General features: G+C 48.0%; 1 protein-coding gene across 2 annotated transcripts; it reads left to right on the plus strand.

The window, feature by feature from the left end:
• The first annotated feature begins 65 nt into the window (after positions 1–65).
• Positions 66–12,424, plus strand: TMEM231 (transmembrane protein 231). 2 transcript variants are annotated; one of them, XM_077830792.1, is made up of 7 exons: positions 66–202; positions 2,948–3,117; positions 6,138–6,266; positions 10,350–10,493; positions 10,760–10,841; positions 10,988–11,093; positions 11,519–12,424. In XM_077830792.1, the coding sequence occupies exons 2-7, from the start codon at positions 2,974–2,976 to the stop codon at positions 11,688–11,690; spliced, it is 777 nt and encodes a 258-aa protein (XP_077686918.1). In that variant the 5' UTR covers positions 66–202; positions 2,948–2,973; the 3' UTR covers positions 11,691–12,424. The 2 variants fall into 2 exon arrangements, with proteins under 2 accessions (XP_077686918.1, XP_077686917.1); XM_077830791.1 differs by lacking the exon at positions 66–202 and adding an exon at positions 559–1,143.
• Positions 12,425–27,068: the final 14,644 nt, after the last annotated feature.

Consider the following 27,068-nt stretch of genomic DNA (forward strand, 5'->3'; position numbering starts at 1 on the left):
CTAGTAACCAGACGAAGGGGCGGGGTTTCCGGCCTACGGTGACCGAGCAACCGGGATGGGAAGAGCTCTGACATCCGGGGACCTTACACTTGGGTCACGTGCCGCGTGCAAAGCGCTACCTGCCGCCCGTCGAGCGCCGGCCCCGGGCAGTCACGTGACTCGAGAGGTCACGGCGAGTTAAATGCTTTGCGCCGGTTTTGAGGTTCGTGTCTAAGGCCAGGCGCGGTGTCCCCACCCTTTTAGTATGGCAGGAGTAACAAAACACCGCAGGCTGCTCCTGGCCCGGAGCCCGCGGGTCGGCGCGTGCCGCCCTGCGGGGACAGCGACTCGCGGCACTGTGCCGTCGGGAGGCGGAAAGCCCCGTGCACGCCCAGCGAGAAGCAAGTGTGGCAGCCAGCGCGAGAGAGGGGAGCTGGAGCGAGGCGTTTTCTGTGTCAGAAACAGGAAGGAGAGCGATTCCCTCGCATTAGCAGGGATCATGAGGAGCCCCCTGCCACGGGGTCAGGTGCGGGCAGCGATGGCACGGCCCGTAGCCCTGCCCTGCCGCCCCTGTTTCGGCTCGTCCCGGAACGGGCCCTTTGAACTGAACCGTGGGGCGCCCGTCACCGCGAGCCCCAGTCGGGGCGGGAGAGGACTCAAGCCTGCAGCCGCAGCCGCCTCCTCTCCCGCACGGCGGCGGTTTTCAGCCCCACGTCGGGGATCCTGGGCACTGCGGGAAGGGGACGGGGGCGCGCGGGCCGAATTTGACAACCGACGCCCGGAAAAGTAGAGGCGGAGCCTGCACCCTGGTTCAGTCCAGGCTTTGCCTCTGATTCGCTGTTGAGCCCAGGGGTGCATTGTCATTGGATAAGGTCATACTCCTCCCACCCGGTGGAGTCGGGCGCTCTGATTGGTTTGATTTCTTGTCAATCTCAGTCTATAACAGTTGCCCTGGTAACGGAGTCTGGCCTTTGGCGGACCCCAAGCCACCGAGCTAAGCGTGTGCCCGAGGCCTGCCCGCCATGGTTCAGCTGGAGCTCTTCTCCCACCCCGGGCCCGGCGTCCGCTACCGCGCCGGACTCTGCTCCACGGCGGCGCTGGGGCTGCTGCTGCTGTGGGCACTCACCTACCTGCCGCCGCTGCTGGTGGCGTATCGGAGCCAGGGTGAGCTCCGCGACCGGGGGACAGCCTGGGCCCAGCCCACGTCTGGTGCCAAAGCCTGGCACCCACCCTCGCCCGGCCTCCAGGCCCTGCTGCCCCCGGTTTACCCTCTGTGGAGACGCCCCCTCCCGGCTTGCTGGGACCCAGGCTCCTGCGGGGCTGGAGCCCAGTGAGGACATTCCTTGGGAGCTAAGTATCGGGATAGCCTGTTAGTCTGTATCAACAGAAACAACGAGGAATCCGGTGGCACCTTAAAGACTAACAGATTTATTTGGGCATAAGCTTTCGTGGGTGAAAAACCCACTTCTTCAGGTATCAGAGGGATAGCCTTGTCAGTTTGGATCTGTAAAAGCGGTGAAGGGTCCTGTGGCATCTTATAGACTAACAGACGTATTGGAGCATAAGCTTTCATGGATGAATACCCGCTTCGTCAGATGCATGGAGTGAAAATTACAGATACAGGCATCAGTATCTGTATGCTTGTATCTGTAATTTTCACTCCATGAATCTGAAGAAGTGGGCGTTTTACCCATGAAAGCTTATGCCCAAATAAATGTTACTCTTTAAGATGCCACCGGACTCCTCGTTGTTTTTCTTGGAAACTAAGGCACCCAACCATCCACCCCCAACCTGACACTCCCTGACCCTGGAGGTCCTGTCCTGGGTGCTGCCCTACTTACTGAGGAGTGTCAGACCCACAGCGTAGCAAGGACACCTGTGGCTGTGGGGCCCCAAGGACCCTGCCTTGCTGGCCATCAGTCCCTCCAGTGCTCCCTTAGGGACTATACCATCACCCAGCCCTCCAAGCAGCACCTTCCTCCACCCTGGACCCCCATGCCTTGCCTGCCTGCCATCAGTCTCCCAGGAGATGGTGATGTCCCACAGAGCCTCTGAGGCAATGATGCCACTTGGGGTAGCCTGGTGCCAGAACAGCGCTGTCAGGTTGGATTATGGCCTTGATTTCTCACAGGCTTTCTTTTAATTCCACTGGATGAATCTGCCTGGGAACAGACTCCACTCACAGGCAGCAAGTAATATGGATTCAGGAAGGTGGGCCTGGCTCCACCAATGTTTGGGCTTATATTTTCAGAGCCATTCCATCCGTACGATGGACTGAGGTAACTGCCCCGGGCCCTGCGCTTTGGGGGGCCCCACTCTTCAGGAGGACGCAGGGTCCAGGGCGGCCTGGGGCGTTAGCCGAGGGCTGGCACTGGCAGCAGCGAGCAACCCAGCCCACCCTACTCTGCCCCGCCTCGCCTCTTCCCGCCCCCACCCTGCCTCTTCCCATCCCTGCTCCTCCCCCTCCCTGTCCCCATTCCATCCCTTCCCCCAAGCCCCTGCCCCCGCTCCACCTCTTTTCTCTTTCGCCTCCTCCCCCGAGCAACGCTGGGAACCGGTGGGGCAGGGCGGAGCAGGCTGGGACTGGGTCGCTTGTCCTCTGTGCACCAGGCCCTCTGCTAACCTCCTATGCTGCCCTGAATCCCACATCCCCCCAAAGCGCAGGGCCCGGGGCAGTTGTCCTGGTCCATCCTATGGACGGGGCAGTTGTCCTGGTCCATCCTATGGACAGGACAGCTCTTCTTGGACCCATTCTGGGTACCACCAAAAATTATACAAACCTGGTGCCCATGACTCCACTGGGCTCAGACCCCTGTCTGATCCCCCAGCTCAGGGCAAACTTTAACTGCGTGAGTGAAACAGTGGAAGGACAGCAACAACACCAGGGAGAGGCCTGACCCTCCCAAGTTTCACTCCTCCTTCAACCTCATTCCCAGCACTGATTCTTCTATTGTCTCTCTACTTGCAGGACTTTGGCTGAAACAAAGTACCTACATGGAGCAGCCCACAGTACAGTTTCAGTATGAGGTGCTGCTGGTGGCTATGACTGGAGCTGACCCAGGCAGCTTCCTGGCTTGGAGCACATTTCCAGCCTTCAACCGCCTCCAGGAAGACCAACTGCGAGTTCCGCTCATCTCAGTAGGTTACCTACAATGGGGTGGGGTGGTAGGTGGGTGCTAATTGGGATGCCCTGTTGTCTTAATTATCTGTGTTTGGGGTTTGTGCCAGTTGCCCCACACACAGCTTGAGAAGCCTCCAGTGATGAGGGAAGTGGCTGACACCAAGTAAAAGGCCCTTATGGGCTTGGGGGAGTGGGGGGGTTGTGCAGACCGTGAGGGTATATATGGTATGGTAGAGAATGAAAGAGTAAGATATGAGGGAAGGAGGTGCAGAGGTAAAATAAACTGGTAAGGTATAATTAGAAAAACATTAGAGAGAGAAAGAATGGAGAATACTGAACAAATAGATGCATTGGATAAAGAGAAAATAGACACTGGAAAAGATCTAAGAAAAGAAATGTCACAAAGGATTGTGTGTAGAGCAGAGGTGGGCAAAATACAGCCTGCGACCATCCTGCCCGTTCCCTGAGTTCCCGGCCAGGGAGGCTAGCCAGCCTCTGGCTCCTCCCCTGCTGTCCCCCTTCCCCTGCAGCCACTCCGCTGCCTGGCTTCGCCCGCCCACCTCCCAGGCTTTCCAATAAGCCTGTCCTGCCACTCTGAGTGGCCTGGTAAGGGAGTGGGGGGTTGGATAAGGGGCAGGAGGTCCTGGGGGGCAGTCAGGCGACAGGGGGCGGTTGGATGGGACGGAGGTTTGGGGGGGGCAGTCAGGAGACAGGGAGTGGGGGGGGGTTGTATGGGGGTGGGGAACGAGGGGTTGGATAGGGGGTGGGGTCCTGGTGCCGGGGCAGTTAGGGACAGGGGTCCTGGGAGGGGGCGGTCAGGGGACAAGGAGTGGGAGGGTTGGATGGGTCGAGGGTCCCATGGGGTCTGTCATGGGGCGTAGGCGTTGATAGGGGTCAGGGCAGTCAGGGGACAGGGAGCGGGGGGGTTGGATAGGGTGTGGGGTTCTGGGGATGGTTAGGGGCGGGGGATCCCAGGAGGGGGCGGTCAGGGGACAAGGAACAGGGGTGTTGGATGGGTCGGGGGTTCTGGGGGAGGGCAGTCAGGGGGCGGGAAGTGGGGGGGGGGGACAGGGGGCGGGGGCCAGGCTGTTTGTGGAGGCACAGCCTTCCCTACCCGGCCCTCCATACTGTTTCGCAACCCCGATGTGGCCCTCAGGCCAAAAAGTTTGCCCACCCCTGGTGTAGAGTGTCTTTTGGTTGGCTATTTGATAGTGCTTTCAGCTTCTAACCTCTTGGTAGTAGTTCCCAAGTGCCTTGTTCTGATTTCAGTGGCAAACTGTTCTACCTGACAGCCTTGTGAGAACATAGAATTTTAGGGTTGGAAGAGACCTCAGGATGTCATCTAATCCAGCCCCCTGTTCAAAGCAGGACCAACCCCAGCTAAATCATCCCAGCCAGGGCTTTGTCAAGCCGCACCTTAAAAACCTCTAAGGATGGAGATTCCACCACCTCCCTAGGGAACCCATTCCAGTGCTTCACCACACTCCTAGTGAAACAGATTTTCCTAATATCCAACCTAGACCTCCCGCACTGCAGCTTAAGACCATTGCTCCTTGTTCTGTCATCTGCCACCACTGAGAACAGCCTAGCTCAGGGGTGGGCAAACTACGGCCTGTGGGATTGCCATCCCCGTTGTGCCGTGGGCCCCAGGGAACGGGGAACATGGTGCCGGCCGCTTCCGGGAGCGGTGCAGGGCCAGGGCAGGCAGGAAGCTGCACGACACTGCCACCCCTGTGCCTGCACCCCAAACCCCTCCTGCATCCCAACCCCCTGCCATACCCTGCCTGCATCCAAACCCCCTGCTGCACCCCGCAACCCTCCTGCCCTGAGCCCCTGCTGCACCCCTCCTGCACCCCAACCCCCTGCCACACCCCACACCCCTGCTGCACTCCCAGCCCCCTGCCCTGAGCCCCCTCCTGCACTCCACACCGCTCTTCCACCCCAACCCCTTGCTCTGAGCCCCTTCCTGCACACGGATCCCCTCCCACATGCCGCACTCCTTCCTGCACCCCTGCCCCAGCCCTACATTCGTGGTCCTGCATGCAATTTCCCCACCCAGATGTGGCCCTTGGGCCAAAAAGTTTGTCCACCCCTGGACTAGCTCCATCCTCTTTGGAACCCCCTTTCAGGTAGTTGAAGGCTGCTCTTAAATTCCCCCTCACTCTTCTGCGGACTAAATAAGCCCGGTTCCCTTAGCCTCTCCCCATAAGTCATGCACCCCAGTCCCCTAATCATTTTCATTGCCCTCCGCTGGACTCTCTCCAATTTATTCACATCCTTTCTGTAGTAGGGGGCCCAAAACTGGATGCAGTATTCCAAATGTAGCCTCACCAGTGCTGAATAGAGGGGAATAATCACTTCCCTCGATCCACTGGCAATGCTCCTACTAATACAGCCCAATATGCCATTAGTCTTCTTGGCAACAAGGGCACACTGTTGACTCTCATCCAGCTTCTTGTCCACTGTAATCCTCAAGTCCTTTTCTGCAGAACTGCTGCTAAGCCAGTCAGTCCCCAGCCTGTAGCGGTGCATGGGATTCTTCCATCCTAAGTTCAGGATTCTGCACTTGTCCTTGTTGAACCTCATCAGATTTCTTTTGGCCCAATCCTCCAATTTGTCTAGGTTACTCCGGACCCTATCTCTACGCTCCAGCATATCTACCTCTCCCCCCAGCTTAATGTCATCCGTGAACTTGCTGAGGGTGCAATTCATCCCATCATCCAGATCATTAATGAAGATGTTGAACAAAACCGGCCCCAGGACTGACCCCTGGGGCACTCCGCTTGATACGGAACCTAACATTGAACAGTAGAGTCCTGTCATTTCTCTAGTCTGCTTGCTGTGAGTCCAAGGCAAAATGGATGCTTTCAATGTAGCATTATAAGGATGTATCCTTTCTCCCCCCGCACATGTAGTCTGTTCATCTTGAGATTCTTTTTTTAGTGTCTGTATGCTGTAATTAACTTCCAGATATCTGCCTGTAATAAGAGACCATTACCAAGCCATGCATTTCTGATAAAGTTCTTGTGTCTTATAGACTAGAGAAGAAGACAAGAATCATGATGGCAAAATGGACCAATTACATTTTAAATTAGAGCTTCCTTTACAATCTACAGAGCAAGTACTTGCAGTCCAGCTCATTCTGACTTTCTCCTACCAATTACATGTGAGTAGCTCAGATTCTGTTAATGTAGGTGACTCTGTCACAATGATTTTTGAGTGCCAAGTGCAACGTAATATAATAATGTAGTAATGTAATAGATAATAGCAGTAATGTAATAGATAATAAAAAAGATCATTATTTACATTTTTATTAAGTCTGCTGTATGTCAGGACTAACTAAATCAATGTTTGATTTTTCTCCCTACTTTCCAACCAAAGGGACATCACCTTTGGTTACTCCTGACTGAGCTTTATGGTGCATATGTCACCAGACTGCTAGAACTCTCCAAGGCAGTCATAAAGTGCAGAAGACAGAGTGCATGTCACTGTGTGAATGCCAGTGCAGCTGTGGTGTTCTAGTGGGCACTGAGAATATGCAAGAGTTTGTTAGAAAAGGATGCTGCATACTTATATTCCCTTATCTTCTTGCTGTACCCAGTGAAATGTCAGCCTCTAGGGGTAATGGTGGCAGCCATTTTAGCAGATATTCTTACAACTCTTTCATATGTTCTTAGATTTTAAAGCCCAAGTGTCTATTGTGATCTGCTTGAACCTCCTGCATATCACAGTCCAGAAAAAAAGGATCTCTCGTTTCTTTAGTTGCACCTAGGGTGACCAGATGTCCCGATTTTATAGGGACAGTCCCGATATTTGGACTTTTCCTTGTATAGGCACCTATTGCCCTCCCACCCACTGTCCTGATTTTTCACATTTGCTATCTGGTCACCCTAGTTGCACCTGTTCCTGCACATGCACCTCTCCTGAAATGAGAGCACAAGCTTTGGCAACTTGCTGCAACTAATCCTTAGATCAGGTGCCAGCTACACCTGCCACAGTGAGGTTTCAGTAGGTGTTAAGATGAGGAATAATTGTAAAGCATTGTGTTGGACACAAGATGACACAGGAAATGGCAGATTTTGTTAGGGATAGGTCAGATTTTGTTTTGTCCTGGTGTTTATTGCCAGCTGCAGAGAAGAAGACTTAAGCTTAACCGTGGTCTGGGAGTCCTTTACCATAACTTTATATTTCCTTGTTTTTAGAGGTTTAAGTATAGGTGCACTACCAGTCAACCTTAAATGTATGTTAACAAAGGTTGGGTTTTTTTGTGGCAATTATTAATATGTGGAAGGTTCTGAAATTCTTCATGCTTTGCCCTTATAATAAATTAATGTAGGAATCTTCCAGTAGGTTACATGGCCAAAAAGGGCCAAGGAGCCATCTACTTCCGTTCACCCTTTGGGCAGGAATTCCTGCTTCTCAGCAAGCATATCCTGTGATGAGAATTTTTAAAGTATTTATCTCAGCTGAATTTACATTTGCTTAATCATTGGGTTTCCACTAAGTCAGATGGCCAAATTTTTGTCTTTTTCATCAGCTATAAAATGTTGGATTCCCTAATGTGACATGTAGAATTCTATGGGGCTTCTATAAACTAGTTTGAGTAGCAGTTAAAGTAGTTAACTTCTAATAACCAAAAAAATACATTTGTGTAGTTTTCTGAAAGGCATTTGAGTTTGTACTGCATGACATTTTGATTAAAAAACTAAAATGATATAAAATGAACCATGGCACACAGTAAATGGATTAAAATCTGGCTAACTGATAGGATTCAAAATGTAATTGTAAACAGGGAATTGTCATTGAGTGGGTGTGTTTCCAATAGAGTCCCTCAGGGATTGGTTCTTGGCTCCACGCTATTTAATATTTTTTTATCAGTGACCTTAAAGAAAACAAAGTCATCACTGATAAAGTTTTCAGATGACACAAAAATTGAGGGAGCAGTAAATAATAAAGGGGACAGGTCACTTGATTCAGAGCAATCTGGATTGCTTGGTAAACTGGGTGCAAGCAAACAATATATGTTTTAATATGGCTAAATATAAATGTATTCATCTAGGAACAAAGAGTGAAGGCCATACTTATAGGATGGGGGACTCTATCTTGGGAATTGTGACTATGTAAATTATTTGGGGGTCATGGTGGATAATAAGCTGAAAATAAGCTCCAAGTGTGACACTGTAGCTAAAAGAGCTACTGTGATCCTGCAGTACATAAAGAGAGGAATCTCGAGTAGAAGTAGAGATTATTGTACCTCTGTATTTGGCACTGATATGACTGCTGGAATGCAGCGGCCAGTTCTTGTGCCCACAATTCAGGAAGGATGTTGATAAATTGGAGAGGGTTCAAAGAAGAACCACAATGATTAAAGAATTAGAACACGTACCATATAGTGATAGATTCAAAGAGTTCAATCTATTTAGTTTAACAAAGAGAAGGTTAAGGGATGACTTAATTACAGTCTATAAGTATCTATCCGGAGAACAAATATTTAATAATGGGTTCTTCAGTCTAGCAGAGGAAGGTACAACGCAATCCAGTGGCTGAAAGGTGAAGCTAGACAAATTCAGACTGGAAATAATGTGTAATTTTTTAATAGTGAGGGTAATTAACCATTGGACCAATTTACCGAGGGTCATGGTAAATTCTCCATCCCTGACCATTTTTAAATCACGATTGGATGTTTTTTCTAAAAGATATGCTGTAGAACAGGGGTGGGCAAACTTTTTGGCCTGAGGGCCACATCAGGGTTGCGAAACGGTATGGAGGGCTGGGTAGGGAAGGCTGGCCCCCGCCCCCTCCCACTTCCCACCCCCTGACTGCCCGCCTCAGAACCTCCGACCCATCCAACCTCCGCCCCCCCCCACTCCTTGTCCCCTTGCTACCCCCTCCTGGGACCCCCTGCCCCTAACTACCCCCCAGACCCCATCCCCTATCCAACCCCTCCTGTTCCCTATCCACACCCCTGCCCCCTGACAGGCCCTCCGGGACTCCCCACCCATCCAACCCCCCCGCCCCGTCCCCTGACCGCCTCCTCCTGGGACCCTGTCCCTAACTGCCCCCCCAGGACCCCACCCCCTATCCAACCCCGCTCCCTGTCTCCTGACTGCCCCCCACACCTCCACCCCATCCAACTGTCCCCTGACTGCCCCCCAGGACCTCCTGCCCCTTATCCAACCCCCTGCTCCCCCTGCTCCCTTACCAGGCCGCTCAGAGCGGCAGGACAGGCTTATTGGAAAGCCTGGGTGGTGGGCAGGCACAAGCTGTGCGGCGGAGTGGCTGCAGGGGAGGGGGTACAGCAGGGTAGGAGCCAGGGGCTGGCTAGCCTCCCTGGCCGGGAGCTCAGGGGCCGGGCAGGACGGTCCCATGGACCAGATGTGGCTTGCGGGCCGTAGTTTGCCCACCTCTGCTGTAGAAACTATTTGGGGGGAAGTTCTATAAACTGTGTTTATACAGGAGGTCAGACTAAAAGATGATCACAGTGGTCCCTTCTGACCTTGGAATCTCTGAAGCCTCATGTGTAAGTAGGGGCATAGCGAGCAGATCGAGGGACGTGATCGTTCCCCTCTAGTTGACATTGGTGAGGCCTCATCTGGAGTACTGTGTCCAGTTTTGGGCCCCACACTACAAGAAGGATGTGGATAAATTGGAGAGAGTCCAGCGAAGGGCAACAAAAATGATTAGGGGTCTGGAACACATGACTTATGAGGAGAGGCTGAGGGAACTGGGATTGTTTAGTCTGCAGAAGAGAAGAATGAGGGGGGATTTGATAGCTGCTTTCAACTACCTGAGAGGTGGTTCCAGAGAGGATGGTTCTAGACTATTCTCAGTGGTAGAAGAGGACAGGACAAGGAGTAATGGTCTCAAGTTGCAGTGGGGGAGGTTTAGGTTGGATATTAGGAAAAATTTTCACTAGGAGGGTGGTGAAACACTGGAATGCGTTACCTAGGGAGGTGGTAGAATCTCCTTTCTTAGAAGTTTTTAAGGTCAGGCTTGACAAAGCCCTGGCTGGGATGATTTAATTGGGGATTGGTCCTGCTTTGAGCAGGAGGTTGGACTAGATGACCTCCTGAGGTCCCTTCCAGCCCTGATATTCTATGATTCTATGTCTAAAATTATCTGACACTAAAATTTAAGAGCCAAGAAGATGTAAAATAAAACCCATACAGAAATTCTGTAGACTTATAAAGGTAGAAGATTTTTGGAGAGTTTTCCTGTATTCAATTGTATCTTCTGTTCACTGTTTCAGAGGATGTCAACGTTTGTGATGCAGAGCATGGCTTTTATCCAATCGTCTTCCCCTATTCCAGGGTCCCAGCTTTATGTGAACGGAGACCTGAAATTGCACCAGAGGCAGTCACTTAGCCATTGTGGAGTAGACGTCAGATACAATGTGAGGAGAACCTTTTTCTTCTCATTACCCTTTCTGCATCAGTAATGACCAGAATTACCCCTACCCAGAATTTCTAAACTAAGGTGTTTGCTGAGCTGGAGGGTGGGAGAAGGTCCTGTGGCTGCAAAGCCATTCAGACACAGGACTGGGATTATTTATCTTTACAGACAGAACCTCTTTGTGCAACAAATTTGATAAAAGCAACTTTCTAGAGAGTGGGGCATGAAGGTTTTATATTGGCATTAAAGTATCATCTTGTGTAACAGGTATCTGTGATCAATGGCACCAGCCCTTTTGCAAGTGACTACGATGTCACTAACATCATTGCAGCATATCAAGATAGAAATGGTAAGTCTGAACTAATGGATACCAACCCCAGGACAGTTTATCTGTGATGACATATAACAATGTTTGGTGGCTGTTCTTAGGGGATTTGTGTTTTGGGTATCAGTTTGAAAGGCCCCTTAAGAGCCTTCATTCTTTTTTCATTGCAGTAACAACAGTGCTTTCTGATCCCAACCCTGTTTGGCTGGTAGGAAGAGCAGCAGATGCGCCATTTGTGATTAATGCCACTATCCATTACCCAGTGGAGCTTATTTTATATCCTTTAGCAGTTATGTGAACTCCATTGAGGTAACCAGGTATTTTAACAATGTTCTGCACTTAAAATACAGTGTCTGTCTCACTTCATCTGTATGTAATATCAAAGGAGTGGAAATATTCCTAAACTTTTCTTGACAAATATGTAGATCCTAAGGTGCAGCAACTTGTACTCGGAACATTAATGCAGTTTTAGAAACCTGATCTAGCTCTGTTATGGCTCCATCTTCCAATGGTTATGAAAAGAATGTTCAATTCCCTTAGTCCAATTTTTTTTTCTGGATTTATTTCTAACCTCTTCCTTCTCCAGATGTACATACATACATCTATTCAGTTGTGCTGGATTTAACTTTAAGTTCTCAAGTTTAGCTGGTGTAATAGACGTTTCAGATGCTTCTTATGTAACGCTCCTTGACTCCTACCACATATCAGCCAGGGTTCTGGGAAATGATCAAATTTGCCTGGATCCAGTATGTTAGTATCCTGCTTATCTTTCTTTGGGTGTTTGACAGGATAAAAATCTTTGTGTTCCAGAATCAGGTGCTGACCACAATACCAGTGTTGCCAGTTTCCTCTTATAAACAGCACCAGTCCTGAGCAAATGCCTGAAATGACTTTAAAGAGACTCAGGATAAGAGAGTCTACTTAATTTTCGTTCTCTTTAGAATTCTCATATTTCTGAAGATGGGGAACTTTGTAAATTACATTCTGGATCATGTTCTGTTAATGCTACAACAGTCTAACGTGTCTGGACATTTTTATTTTGTAGATATCACATTGCTGTGAGAGAGCACTGCTTTGTGATTAGTGTGTGCTCTCACATTTTGGACAGTTCAAGAAGAATGTTATCTTTTGCAATATGACTGCATTTCAAAACCCATTGAAACCATCAAGGCACCTGTTCTGCTGAAATCTATACCACCTTTGGCTGATCAGATATGCTTTTAATTTGTCTAAAATACACAATATAATAATTGAAAGCCACATGGTAACAGTAACTATGTAAACTACTTGTACTGTCTTAGTTTTGTATATAAAGGCACCACCAATCAGTTCTGAAAACTCAAGTTCTATCAAGCCATTAACTGTGTTGAGGAGTAGGAATGGGAGGGAGGAGATTTTAAAAGAATGGGGAAGAGGCAAAGGCACACTTCCCAAGATGTTGTGGTTCAACATATGCTTTCATTGGCCTGGTATGTTAATGTCCATGTTCCAAAATCATAACAGGCAACAGTCCTGTTGCTTTCTGTGTTGCTTCTTTGTTTTGAGGACAGAATGTTAACATGATATAAATTAGGTTTTATTAAATGCGAAATATTTTGAAAATGCAATATTAGGTGTCATTTTTAATTGGATGATGGGCAGACTTAAGGTTGATATGGGAACATTAATTATCATTTTGGGACTTTATTATTTATTTGTATTACCATAGCACCTAGTCATGGACCAGGACCCTATTGTGCTTGGTGCTGTACAAGCACAGGACAAAAGGATTGTCCCTAACCAAAAATACAATGTAAAGTATGATCATTGATGACAAATGGGTACTAACAGATAGGTGACTACAAGGAAGCATTGAGGCTGCTCTGGCCAGCATGATAGGCAGTACACCAACAGTGCAGCCACTGTTTGTTTGTTGGCATCATGGCAAAGGAGAGTCTTTTAAGGAGGGAGTTAAAAGCGGTTAATGGGGCAGCTTTGTGACTGTTTACTGGAGGCACAAGCATGAGGAACATCATGGGATGGGGGGGAGCACGAAGGTGCTTGCCTGAAAATTTAACAAGTGGCGATGGAGGGAGGTATCATTGGCCAATCAGAGGAGAGAGTCAACATCTTGATCATGAATTGGAGATGATAGGTAGGATGGGCATAGACCATTAAAAGCCTTGAAAGTGAGTATAAGCATCTTACATTTGGTGCAATAGAGAATGGGGGGGAGTCAGTGGAGGGATTCAAAGAGAGTAGTTACGGGGTCAGAGCATCGGCATTCTGAATGGAGATGAGCAGGGCAAGATTGCATTTGTCAAGGCCAAAGGAAAGGATGTTTCAGTAATCAAGATGCAGGACTGGATAAGAGTTTTAGCTGTGTGAATTGATAAGAAAGACCATATGTTAGATGTCATGCAGAAAGAATCAGCAAGATTTAGATATAGCCTGGATGTGAGGACCTAGAGAGGTCTGAGTGGAAGATGACACCCAGGTTATGGACCTGAATGTCAGGCAGGATGATGGTTTCCACAGTGATAGAGAAAGGAGGTGGGGGGAGTGGGTGGGGGACAGATTAAGAGCTCTCTTTTAGCCATGTTGAGCTTGAGGTGAAGGCTAGACATCCATAAGGAGATGTTAGAGAGAGACCAAAAATTTAGTTTGGACAGAAGGAAACAGGCCTAGAGTACAGATTAGATCTGTGATTCATCACAGTAGAGATGATAGTTTAATTTTTATTTGTGGAGGAGATTAGCAGAGATAAGGTGTAGAGGGATAAGGACAAAACTCTGTGGAACTCCCCCCCCCCCAAAAAAAAAGAAAAAAAACTTTTTTTTAAGGAGGGTTGAGGAGTATCCTCTGAAGGACATGCTGAATGAGTGATTAGAGAGGGGGGGGGGAGAACCAGGAGAAGACAGAATCATGGAAGCCAAGAGAGGACAAGATTTCAAGAAGAGCATGGTCGATGGTATCAAAGATAACTGACAGATAGAGGAGAATGAGAATGGAGTACTGGTTCTGCACTTTGGCTACCAAAAGGGTATCGGAGAACCTGGCTGTGACATACCAGGGTACAATCCAGACTAATGTGCAGGTGTGTCACCCTTTCCCTGAAATCTTGGGTGCCTTACAATGCCTTGCTGAAGTAGCTCCCACCTGGGCCACTCTCAAACAGCCTTCCAGCATGCAAGCCACCCCCTGAGTGTCTGTCTGAACAGCAGCCTGCCACCCACACTTGGGTTACATTCTGGCTCTTACCAGCCTTGGGTATACTGCAGGGTAACCCCAACACACTCTGTCCCAGATTTCCCCCCCACAGCCCTCTCCTGGACAGTACAAAATATTTTAAGTCCGGAAATACTATATCAGCTTATTATCTCAAATGGTTTTTCAGGCACTTCAGTTTAAACACACTGGATTAGATATAGCTGTAAACCAAGTTTATTAACTACAACGAGGTAGATTTTAAGTGAGTATAAGTAATGAGGCATATTAGTCAGAAATGGTCACAAGAAAAACAAAGATAAGCTGTTTAATAAAACCTAACTAACAAACTGTATCGGATTCAAGCAAAGTTTCTTACCACATGCTTTCAGCAGTCTTTCTGACCAGAACATGTAGGTCAGGATCCTTCCCCCAGAGACAAACAAATGCTTCCTTTGTTGCTTCAGGTGGAGTGAATGCAATGGGCAGGGAGAGAGAGGGGGGGTCTTGGGGTGTTTGACCCTCCTTTTTGTAGTTTCAGTTCTTCTCTTGAAAAATATTTCCAGCTGGGCACTAGGAGACAGTCTGTGTGGAAAGATGTTTTCTGATGGCTTTTTCTCACCTGTATGAGTCTTCTTTGTTTCCCTTCCTGCTTGATGACTGTTTACTACTTAAATGAAAATTAAGCAGAACAGACATTCCTTTGTTTAGGACAGATATTTGCCAACCTCAGTTTGGGCAGAGCTGTGGGGCTTGGAACATGTGTTAAGGACATCATACAGGGAAATCTTATAACTTTACATACAGTGTTGCCACACATTTTATCAGAACAATAGTGACCAGCACATTATGAGTTTTCAAATGATACCTGAAAAGACATGCTTTGGGCAAAAATTAATACAATAGTGTGTAGGGTTGAACACAGGTACATTCTGTCATACTGGAAAAGGGATTCAGTGGAGTGCTAGGGGCTGAAGTCAGACTGGAGAGAGTCTAGGATGGAATTGGAGGAAAGGAACTTCAGACAGTGATTGTAAACTATCTGAAGAAGTGGGTTTTTCCCCTGAAAGCTTTTGCCCAAATAAATTGGTTAGTCTTTAAGGTGCCACTAGCCTCCTTGTTGTTTTTGTGGATACAGACTAACACGGCTCCCCCCTGATACTTGATTGTAAACTGTTACTTATCAGCTCTGTGTTCCTGGGGATCCAGGGCGCAGTACCCAATCTGTCTGACTCACGAAAGACCTTCCTTCCCCGACAGCCTCTCTTGAACCAAAGCCGATCAGAAGAAAGATTTATAAAAAGCAATGAAAAGGCAGTGGGAATCACACCTAAACCCCTCTGGACAAGAGTGACAGGATTACAGAAATTCTCCTAGCCTCATTTGCATCTAAGATGAGACAGGGAGGCATCTCCATTAGCATACAGAATTGAGAATAGAGATTCCAAGGCAAGAACCACATGAAACTCTGGGACCAGAAAAGCAGGGAAGCACTGCATGATGCGGGATCTCTGCTCCAGATGTTAATGAACCGATGCCTGCACACACCCAGCTCAGAAGTTATCAGACCGATTCTAGTAATAAATCCTCCGTTGGTATCCAAAATACTGAAGTTGCCTAATTGCATTGTGAGCTCCCTCGCAGGAACACTACCCATAGCCAGGAATGATCAGTTCCTATTGTCTAGCCTGAACAAAGCAACTTTGGTGTACTCCCTTGAGTGTACTTAGCCACAAACAAATCTAGTGTTTTCAGAACCATTTCTAATGTACTTGAACCATTGTTCTTCCCTACAAAAACCACTACCCATACTCAAGTAAGTGTTCTGATGCCTGGATCCAAAATCTGCATCAGTTCTATTGGGACTTCATCTTCTCCTGACTGATCGCGCTGGGGCCTCTGCCTGTCTCCAGCACTCCAGACCCTCAGCTACCACCATCACCACTCTCTCTCTCTCTCTCTCTCTAGCCTTCTGACCCTGACTTGTGTGGTCAGTTATAGTTTTCTAAACCTGACTTTTATAATATAACGGTTTTGTTTGTTTGACTCCTCTATGGTTACATTGCAGTAAATAACTTTCATAGTTAAGCTGGTTGCTTCTCCCCCACCCCTCTCCCCGTGTGTTTTTTTGGCTTCCTCATTAGCTCTGCAGCAGTGCTTCTCATACCTAAGCTAAAGATCCCTGCAGCACCCAAAAATCCTGTGGGGTTTGCTCATCAAGTGGGTTACTACCAGAACAATTGTAATGTGAAAGTGGGGATAGGGACATGCTGAACCTGGGACATATGAGGGTGGCAGATTCAAAGTGCTGCTCGACCCAGCCCACTCAGACAGGCTCTATTCCAGCACGGTGCCCATGGCGTATGAGGGTGACAGCTTGGCAGTGCTGCTCGACCCAGCCTGCAGAGTCCAGGGACATATACGGAGTCAGCTTGGGAGTGCTGAGTAACCCAGTCCTCTCAGATGCGCTCTGTTAATGTGTGTGTTCATCTGATTCTGGGGCTGGAAGAACCCAGCCCTGGGTAACCTAGGTCCTGTAGGATAGCTCCATTGGGAGGGAACTTGCGGAAGTAGAGCTCTGTATGAGAACACAAGTGACACAAGCAGTACAGAGAAAAGGAGTACTTGTGGCACCTTAGAGACTAACAAATTTATTTGAGCATAAGCTTTCGTGAGCTGAAAGCATCCGCTGAAGTGAGCTGTAGCTCACGAAAGCTCATGCTCAAATAAATTGGTTAGTCTCTAAGGTGCCACAAGTACTCCTTTTCTTTTTGCGAATACAGACTAACACGGCTGTTACTCTGAAACAAGCAGTACATTTATAGAATTACAGAACCTCCCCCCCAGAAGAGTAAACCTAATAAATGACAGGTTTCAGAGTAACAGCCGTGTTAGTCTGTATTCGCAAAAAGAAAAGGAGTACTTGTGGCACCTTAGAGACTAACCAATTTATTTGAGCATGAGCTTTCGTGAGCCACAGCTCACTTCATCAGATGCATACCGTGGAAACTGCAGCAGACTTTATATATACACAGAGAATATGAAACAATACCTCCTCCCACCCCACTGTCCTGCTGGTAATAGCTTATCTAAAGTAATCGTCAGGTTAGGCCATTTCCAGCACAAATCCAGGTTTTCTCACCCTCCACCCCCCCACACAAATTCACTCTCCTGCTGGTGATAGCCCATACAAAGTGACAACTCTTTACACAATGTGCATGATAATGAAGTTAGGCCATTTCCTGCACAAATCCAGGTTCTCTCACTCCCTCACCCCCCTCCAAAAACCACCCCCATACACACACAAACTCACTCTCCTGCTGGTAATAGCTCATCCAAACTGACCACTCTCCAAGTTTAAATCCAAGCTAAACCAGAACATCTGGGGCGGGGGGGGGTAGGAAAAAACAAGAGGAAATAGGCTACCTTGCATAATGACTTAGCCACTCCCAGTCTCTATTTAAGCCTAAATTAATAGTATCCAATTTGCAAATGAATTCCAATTCAGCAGTCTCTACGTAAAAGAATAAATGGACACAAATCAGATGTCAAGAATTATAACATTCATAAACCAGTCGGAGAACACTTCAATCTCTCTGGTCACGCAATCACAGACATGAAGGTCGCTATCTTAAAACAAAAAAACTTCAAATCCAGACTCCAGCGAGAAACTGCTGAATTGGAATTCATTTGCAAATTGGATACTATTAATTTAGGCTTAAATAGAGACTGGGAGTGGCTAAGTCATTATGCAAGGTAGCCTATTTCCTCTTGTTTTTTCCTACCCCCCCCCCAGATGTTCTGGTTTAACTTGGATTTAAACTTGGAGAGTGGTCAGTTTGGATGAGCTATTATCAGCAGGAGAGTGAGTATGTGTGTGTATGGGGGTGGGTTTTTGGAGGGGGGTGAGGGAGTGAGAGAACCTGGATTTGTGCAGGAAATGGCCCAACTTGATTATCATGCACATTGTGTAAAGAGTTGTCACTTTGGATGGGCTATCACCAGCCGGAGAGTGAATTTGTGTGGGGGGGTGGAGGGTGAGAAAACCTGGATTTGTGCTGGAAATGGCCTAACCTGAGGATCACTTTAGATAAGCTATTACCAGCAGGACAGTGGGGTAGGAGGAGGTATTGTTTCATATTCTCTGTGTATATATAAAGTCTGCTGCAGTTTCCACGGTATGCATCCGATGAAGTGAGCTGTAGCTCACGAAAGCTCATGCTCAAATAAATTGGTTAGTCTCTAAGGTGCCACAAGTACTCCTTTTCTTTTTGTCCCTAGATTGTGGCTAGACCCAACCAGTGTATGCAGGGGAGTTCCTTTAGCCCAGGGGAGGGCAAACTATGTCCTCTGGGCCAGATTTGGCCCATCAGGGCTTGCAATCCAGCACACAGGATTGCCAGACCCATGGCGCAGCAGGGCCAAGGCAAGCTTCCTGCCTGCCCTGGCCCCGCACCACTCCTGGAAGCAGCCAGCACCACATCCCGGGGAAGGAGGGGAGCAGAGGGCTCTGTGTGCTGCCCTCACCTGCAGGCACCGCCCCCCACAGCTCCTCCTGCACCCCAAACCCCTGCCCTGAGCCCCCAACCCCCGCTGCACCCCAACCCCTTGCCCTGAGACCCCTGCCACAAGCCTCATGCACCCCAACCCCCTGAGACCCCTGCTGCACCCCGCATCCTTCCTGCACTCTTGCCCTGAGCCCTTTCCTGCACACCGCACACCCTCCCACACCCCTCACTCACACCCCAACCCCCTGCCCCAGCCCTACATTCATGGCCCTGCTTACAATTTCCCCACCCAGATGTGGCCCTTGGGACAAAAAGTTTGCCCATCCCTGCTTTAGCCCCATCTCAGCACTCTCTTTCCTTAGTAATGATGTCACGGAGTCCCCGGGCAATGCTCTGGAACTGCTCCCTACGAAGCCAGTCAGGACTCGAGTGAAGTCTCCTCTCTGAGAGCAGTCTGTCTTCAGGGCAAAAAGCTCCCACAGCTTCCACCTTCCTGGGTCTGACCTTGGAGCATTCAGCATCCTCTGTCCCTCCATGCACTTCCCCCAGCGAGTTCCTGCACCCCAACTTCACAGTCAGATGTGACTCTTAGCCAGCCAGTAAAACAGAGGTTTATTAGATGACAGGAACACTGTCTAAAACAGAGCTTGTAGGTACAAAGAACAGGACCCCTCAGCTGGGTCCATTTTGGGGGCAGTGAGCCAGACAACCACGTCTGCACTTCACTCCACGTCCCCAGCCAGCCCAAACTGACTCCCCCTCCAGCCCCTCCTCCTCTGGGCTTTGTCTCTTTCCCGGGCCAGGAGGTCACCTGATTCCTTTCTTCTCCAACCCTTTAGCTATCACCTTGCAGGGGGGAAGGGCCCAGGCCATCAGTTGCCAGGAGACAGAGTGTCAGCCATTTATGTACACTGGCTCTTTGCACTGCAACAATTACACGCTCTTATCCCACCACCTAGAGACTTAAGAAATGCATAGGAGAAACTGAGGCACCCTACAGTATTCAGAGGAAACATTAAGAACCGTCCCACTTCGTCATAAATGGATGCCTTGTAGCTGGGGTGCTGGGGCTCACATGGGACACCTGTTGACACAGGGTCTCTGGTCTCCCCAAGATCTCAGTCTATGCATAGCCCCCTGCTCCCTGATGTTTATTCCTTTAGCTTGCATGTTGTTCCCTCCTTGCATCAGCGAAAGGGGTGGATTGATGCAGACCAACAGTACAATCACCATGTTCTATGTAAACAAGCAATGGGGAGCCTGGTCCTCACTACTCCGCCGAAAAGCAATCCTGCTCTGGGACTTCTGTATCAGCAACTCTATACTTCTGAAAGCAGCCCACCTCCTGGGAGTCCAAATATGCTGGCAGATCCCCTGAGCAGGTTTTTTATTCATCACCACAAGTGTTCCTTTTGCCCAGATGTCGCAAGGTCCATTTTCCAGCTCTACGGAGCTTCCCAAGTGGATCTGTTTGCAACAAAGGACAACACAAAATGTCACCAGTTCTGCTCCAGAGCAGGAGACAGCCCCAGCTCACTGACCAGTTCTTTTCTACTTCCATAATCAGAGAGTCTGCTCTATGCTTTTCTTCCCATCCCTCTTCTGCCCAGAGTTCTGTGCAAGATTAAACAGGACAAGGCCAGTCTTATACTGATCGCCCCTACATGGCCCCCTCAGCACTGGTTTTCATAGCTCGTGGACCTCTCAATCAGTCCCCCACCGTTATTCCCACTTCACACAGACTTAGTTTTGCAGAATCACAGCCACCTCTTTCACCCCAACCTCCAAGCTCGTCCCCAGAGGGCCTAGAGACTTCATCGCTAACATCGGCGGAGGCATCCTGCTCCAGAGAGTTGCAGGAGGTACTGCTGAAGAGTAGAAAAACATCAACAAGGACAAGTTACCTTGCTAAGTGGAAAAGGTTTTCTGTTGGGTCGAGGCTGAAAGGGTTCTCCCCAATCCTTGCATCTATTCAGCATGTGCTAGACTATCTTTTGTATCTGAAATATCCAGGTTTAGTGAGCAGCTCAATTAGTGTACACCGAGCAGCTATATTGGCATTTGATCTGCCTGTGGATAACTACTTCCCTTTTTCCAACCTGATGGCTGTAAGATTTTTAAAGGGCTTGTGTAACCATGCCTCTATGGGACACAACTGAGAATACCAAATTGAGGACAAACTGGTGAGAAATAGGGCAGACACAACCCAAACTTATGCTCAAATAGATTGGTTAGTCTCTAAGGTGCCACAAGTACTCCTTTTCTTTTTGCGAATACAGACTAACACGGCTCTGAAACAACCCAAACTGGTGGTTATTCTCCACAGATAGTCTTATTACACTGAACTACTTCAAACAAATCACTTCTACCTTGTTCAGGCTTACTTTCACAAGCTTTATTTGCCTACAATCCATCATCCACAAAAAATCTACCCCTTTTTTCCTCAATTAGGACTTTAACCTGACCATCAACCTTAATCCGCTCTAGAGAAACATTTTCCTGATCAACGAGTTCTCCCTGTGCTTCATCTAATTCCAGATTCACTTCTGAGATATTAGACATTTAGAAACTTTATTCACATATAAACTGCTCTTCTGCACAGACAAACAGCTATTTTCCACCTTCTCCAGGTTAGAGAGACCTTTTCCCTGGCAAAAGAAAAACTAGTTAAACACAGGCAACAGTTTAGAATCATATGTTATAAACTGGACTTTCAAGGTGATACCGTTTTTGCTGTTTTTCCATTGCTTTTTTAATTTGGAGCTTAAGTCTGCCATTTTCTTGTTGCATCTGGTGAACCCTCTCTTCAGCTTGTTTAGCTTTCTCTGCAGCTTGCTTTTCTTGCATTCGAAAATATGCCATTCTTTGTACAGGTTCAATACACAGGGCCTGCAGTTTGATTGCTTCTGCTGATGCCTTCTGGCTTATGGTCACTGATCTTTAACCTTTAAAACTCTCAATTTCAAAATGCAAATTTTGAATAGCATGAGGTTTTGATCCAAAGCTTAATTGACCTGGTTCTGTGGATCATAGAATCATAGAATATCAGGGTTGGAAGGGACCTCAGGAGGTCATCTAGTCCAACCCCCTGCTCAAAGCAGGATTCTGCTGACTACGCCACTGTAACCGTGCCTTTTTGGGTCACAACTGAGAATGCCAAATTCAGGACAAAGTTCTGAGAAATAAGGCAAAAACACCCCAAGACTGGTGGCTAATCCCCCATAGGATATACCAAACCAACAACAAAAGTAAACTTCTGTTTTACAACACTGGCTAACAAGAAGTCATAAAAGCAGTTTCATTAGGCATTTCAGTCCTTGTATTACCACTGAAAACATTAGACTTAGAGATGAGTGGTTCTTTAAAACCAATTTAATCAAATAACAGGTTCTTCTGATCCCAAAGGACCAGCTACAAACCCAGGTCAATATATAACTCAGATCTTACCCAAAAATTTACGCTGATGCCAGTCCTTTAGTATTTAAAAGTTTATTTATAAAAAGAAAGAAAGAGAAAGGTGAGAGTTAAAATGGTTAAAGGAATTAAATACATACTGTAAATTGCAAAGTTTTTGGTTTAGGCTTGTAGCAGTGATGGAATAAACTGCTGCCTTGATAAGTTTCTGGTTGCTTTCAAATCATTGGAAGGACCTCAGTCCCTTGGTTAGAATGCTTCCTTTAGTATAAGTTCATAGTTTAGAGGTTTGAGCAGGAAAGAGGCAAAATGGAGGTGTCTCTAGGACACCATGTGGAGGGAAACCCATTGTTTTAAACAAAGACCTTAGCACAGCTAGTGGAAAATTACAGGTAAAAGATGGGAGTTTGGAGTCACATGGGCAAGTCACCTGTCTATGCCCAATTTCGCTTAGTTATAGCAGGAAGCCATTACCTATACTTCAGACAGTATGTTTATAGGACAGTCCATTCAGATGGGCGTCTCCCATGGCCCATTGTTAGTTAAGTATTTCTTTATGAGCCACTTAATTTGAATAATCCCTCCAAGTTGTGCGAGCTAAATACCTTGTGGGGCATTACCCCAGGAGCAAACATTTGAAGTTCAGGTATAGGGCCAATACTTATAACTTCAAATACAAAAAAGATACATGCATGCGGATAGCATAATCATAATGAGCAAATCATAACTTTTTCATAGACATCTTACATGCCACATTTTGTACAAGATTTGTTGCAAATAAATAATAGTGGTTGCAACAATGATCGATATGGTCATATTTTAATCAGATAATGTCTTAGCTTGGACAGGATGTTTCCACTTATACAGAGCACTATTCCAACATGGAGACTGAACTTAGTCTTAACAAAGCTGATGGGCCTCTTTGAGCCTCTAGCAACCTGCTCTCTGTTACATCTTTCTATGAAGGCAGCATTTTTAATAGCCATTACATCAGCCATGAGAGTAGGGGAGTTGAGGGCATTAATATCACATCCTCCATACACAAGGTTTTTTTACACAGATAAAGTCTGCCTTTGTTTCCATTCAAGGTTCCTTACGAAAATGTTTTCCTCTTTTCATATCAATTTATATACAGATGTTCTTCCCTAAGCCTTATGGTAATTGATAGGAGGCTTATTCCTTCACCCACTTACTTCCCTGGTCCTTCTCACATGAACAGAGAGCAACAATACCCAAAGTCCAAAGGTGCAAACAATTCGATGTTTATTGGGGTGACCTTCCAGCAAGCATGATTCCAGTTTCCTTCCTTAGTGTCCCCCTTCCCAGCTCTGACACCACAGAGCCTTACACCTCTGTCCCTGTTCCCATTCCTGCCCTTAGCCAAATATGATTCCAATTCCCCCACCCCTGATTGATTGCAGACTATATAGTAAAACTTGACTTCTGCTTAGCTATACCTTAACCAATCATTTTACTGAAATTTAACTAACCAGTCCTAACATATTGTAACATGATTATTTAACCAATTATATCCCACCACCTTAATTAGTTTACACCCAGCAAAATTAATTATACAGCTGACAGAAACAATCACAGAACCAGACAGAGATTATACAGACAAACAATGGGGAAATGGGGACTACAGTGATAGAACAAACTCAGAAATGAGGATTTCACATCTCAGCTATTGATAAGTGAGTTCTTGCCAGACGGGATGCTATGAAACTAAGTTTCCTTTTACATCTTCTAGGCACTTCCCTTTCTCTGGAGGCTCAGGACAGGATTGTATTCCTAACAGCCCAATAGCACCTTATTTCAATGTGACTAGTTTGGAATGTGAGGATGTGAGGTTCGCTTCCCAGCTTATGGCTGCCTCTGTTGCTTAGCCAAAGGCCTCAGCCTAAGAAGAGGGCCTCAGACTGTCACAGTAAGAGAAAGAAAAGGAGTACTTGTGGCACCTTAGAAACTAACCAATTTATTTGAGCATAAGCTTTCGTGAGCTACAGCTCACTTCATCGGATGCATACTGTGGAAAGTGTAAAAGATCTTTTTATATACACACAAAGCATGAAAAAATACCTCCTCCCACCCCACTCTCCTGCTGGTAATAGCTTATCTAAAGTGATCACTCTCCTTACAATGTGTACGATAATCAAGTTGGGCCATTTCCAGCACAAATCCAGGTTTTCTCACCACCACCCCCACCCACCCCCCACCCCCCCACACACAACCCACTCTCCTGCTGGTAAGTGGGTTGGGGGGGGGGTGTGAGAAAACCTGGATTTGTGCTGGAAATGGCCCAACTTGATTATCGTACACATTGTACACATGATGAAGTGAGCTGTAGCTCACGAAAGCTCATGCTCAAATAAATTGGTTAGTCTCTAAGGTGCCACAAGTACTCCTTTTCTTCCCATTATACAATCTCAACAATCTAGAGATGATGCTAAATTTGGATGAGTGGTCCTCCAGTCCTTGTTGGAATAGACTGTGAACCCACTTCCACATGGACTGCTTGTGAGTCAACTCCAGTAGAATAGATGTGTGCAATCACTTGAAGAAAAAACAGGTGTGTTACATGTGTCCATTCCACGACCCACCCTCCTTCCCCACTCTTTTGGAGTAATCCCAATAGGAGGGAACTGAAAGGGTCTGGGACAGCTCAGTCCTTTATGCCCATGCAATGTGCGCAAGACAGCAGAGGGCACTCGGGCCACTCTGTCAGGTTCTGCTAAAGGTAAAAACTCTGACAGCTGTGCACGGGAGCACACAAACACCTATAGTGGAATGGGCACATGAAACACATCTCGAAGAGCAACAGTTATGGAAAGCTTAGTCACAGTTTTTAACAGAATGTGGAGAAACTGACTAGGGGAGAGGCTGTTCTAGACTTAATTCTGACAAACAGCGATGAACTGGTTGAGAATTTGAAGGTGGAAGGCAGCTTGGGTGAAAGTGATCATGAAACAATAGAGTTCACGATTCTAAAGAATGGTCAGAGGGAAAACAAAATAAAGACAATGGACTTCAAAAAGGCAGACTTTAGCAAACTCAGAGAATTGGTAGATCCCATGGGAAGCAAGTCTAAGTTGGAGAAAAAGAGTTTAGGAACCTTCAGAGTTGTTTACAGAGATATTATGGGCACAAGAGCAAACTATCCCAGTGCACAGGAAAAATAGGAAGTATGGTAAGAAACCACTCTGGCTTAACCAGGAGATCATCAACCACCTGACACTCAAAAAAGAATCCCACAAAAAGTGGACACTAGGTTAAATTATGAAGGATGCATTAAAAAAAAAACAACACAAGCATGTAGGGATAGAAGTAGAAAGACCAAGGCACAAAACGAGATTAAACTAGCTAGGGACATAAAGGGTAACAAGAAAATTTTTACAACTACATTAGAAGCAAGATGAAGACTAAGGACAGTGTAGGTCCATTACTCAATGAAGTGGGAAAGACAATAACAGAAAATGCAGCAATGCCCAATGACACATCAAAACGTCCTCGTCCCCTGCTCCCGAGGCAGTGGCGGATTTGGAGTTAGTGGGGCTCTGTTTGCAGCTTTATTTTCAGCCTTCCCCTCAGGACACAGCCAAGAAAAAAAACATTCTCTCTTATCTCCCCCCTCCCCATTTTTCATTTTTTTTAAATCTTCCTCCTATATTATAAGTAATGGGAAGTAAATGAAAATAAAATGAGGTACCTTGATTGGGGCAGGGGGTTGGGGTGCAGGAGAGGGTGCGGCGGTCAGGCTCTGGGAGGGAGCTTGGGTGCTGGGTGTGGGCCCTGGGCTGGGGGTCCGGGTGCGGAAGGGGTTCAGGGTGGTGGTGCTTACCTCATGTTGCACGGCTCCCAAAGCGACCAACACCCCCCACCACCACCACCACCACTCTGGCAGCAGCTCCTAGGGGCGAGGGCGGGGGTCTCTGTCCACAGGTGTCACCCCTGCAGCTCCCATTGGCTACAGTTCCCAGCCAATGGGAGCTGCGGAGTCGGCGCTTGGGGCGGGGGCAGCCCACGGTGACACCCCACTAGGGGCCGCAGGGCTACACCATCCCCTCCGCTCTTCCCAGCCCTGCTCCTACCCACCCGGCGGCTCTCTCCAGCCTCTGCTCCACAGCCGTTTGCCGCGTTCACGATGAGTCAGGACACGATCGCCGGGGGCCAAGCTGGCGCGGACGGGAGGGGCCGAGCGACCCCCGCTCCGCCCCGCGCGTCTGACTCCCGGGGCCCCCTGCTCCCGCTCCACGGGGGGCGCTGCCTGCGGACCGGCCCCTTCCCGGCTCCTCCCGCCGCGCAGGGGCTCAGCCACGTCTGAAAGCGGCTCATTGTCTGCGCGTCCTCCTCGGCGGCGTCTCCAGCGAGCGGAGGAAGCGGCTGCAGGTACCGGCTGGGCTGGGGTCGTTACATGGCAAGTTCGCTGGTTCCTAGCGGGGAGCGCGCTCCGTGTATTCGAGCCCCCGTTCCTTTCTGGGCTCGCCCCTTGGCCGCTCCATCCCCCTGGCGAGACCCGCCTGACTCTCCCGGAGCCCGGCTCCCCTGCCGCCCGGGGCAGTAGAACTGGCCCCCAGGGAGCCGCCCCCCAGCAACGGGTCCCAGCTCCAATCCCTCCACTGGCATTTGGGGCCAGTTTGGGGGGCAAAGGGGAGTGGAGAGGACGGGCTGAGGGTCAGGGTTCCCAGGGGTTTTTCCTGTTTCTCCATGTAGCTTGTTGTAGCTCTGTGGGCCGCAGGATGTTGGAGAGACAAGGTGGGTGAGGTTTCAGAGTAACAGCCGTGTTAGTCTGTATTCGCAAAAAGAAAAGGAGGACTTGTGGCACCTTAGAGACTAACCAATTTATTTGAGCATAAGCTTTCGTGAGCTACAGCTCACTTCATCGGATGCACGTGAAGTGAGCTGTAGCTCACGAAAGCTCATGCTCAAATAAATCGGTTAGTCTCTAAGGTGCCACAAGTCCTCCTTTTCTTTAAGGTGGGTGAGGGAATCTGTTGTATTGGACCAGCTTCTGTGGGGGGAGAGACCAGCTTTCTAGCTCTTCCTCAGGTCTCTGTGTGACTTGTGGCAACTCGTTTGTGCCTCCATTCACTCTCTGTGAAATGGGGATAATGATCCTGTCCTAGTTTGTCCTGTGGGCTGTGAC

Source organism: Eretmochelys imbricata, chromosome 12 (assembly GCF_965152235.1).
Source record: "Eretmochelys imbricata isolate rEreImb1 chromosome 12, rEreImb1.hap1, whole genome shotgun sequence".
Lineage (NCBI taxonomy): Eukaryota > Metazoa > Chordata > Testudines > Cheloniidae > Eretmochelys > Eretmochelys imbricata.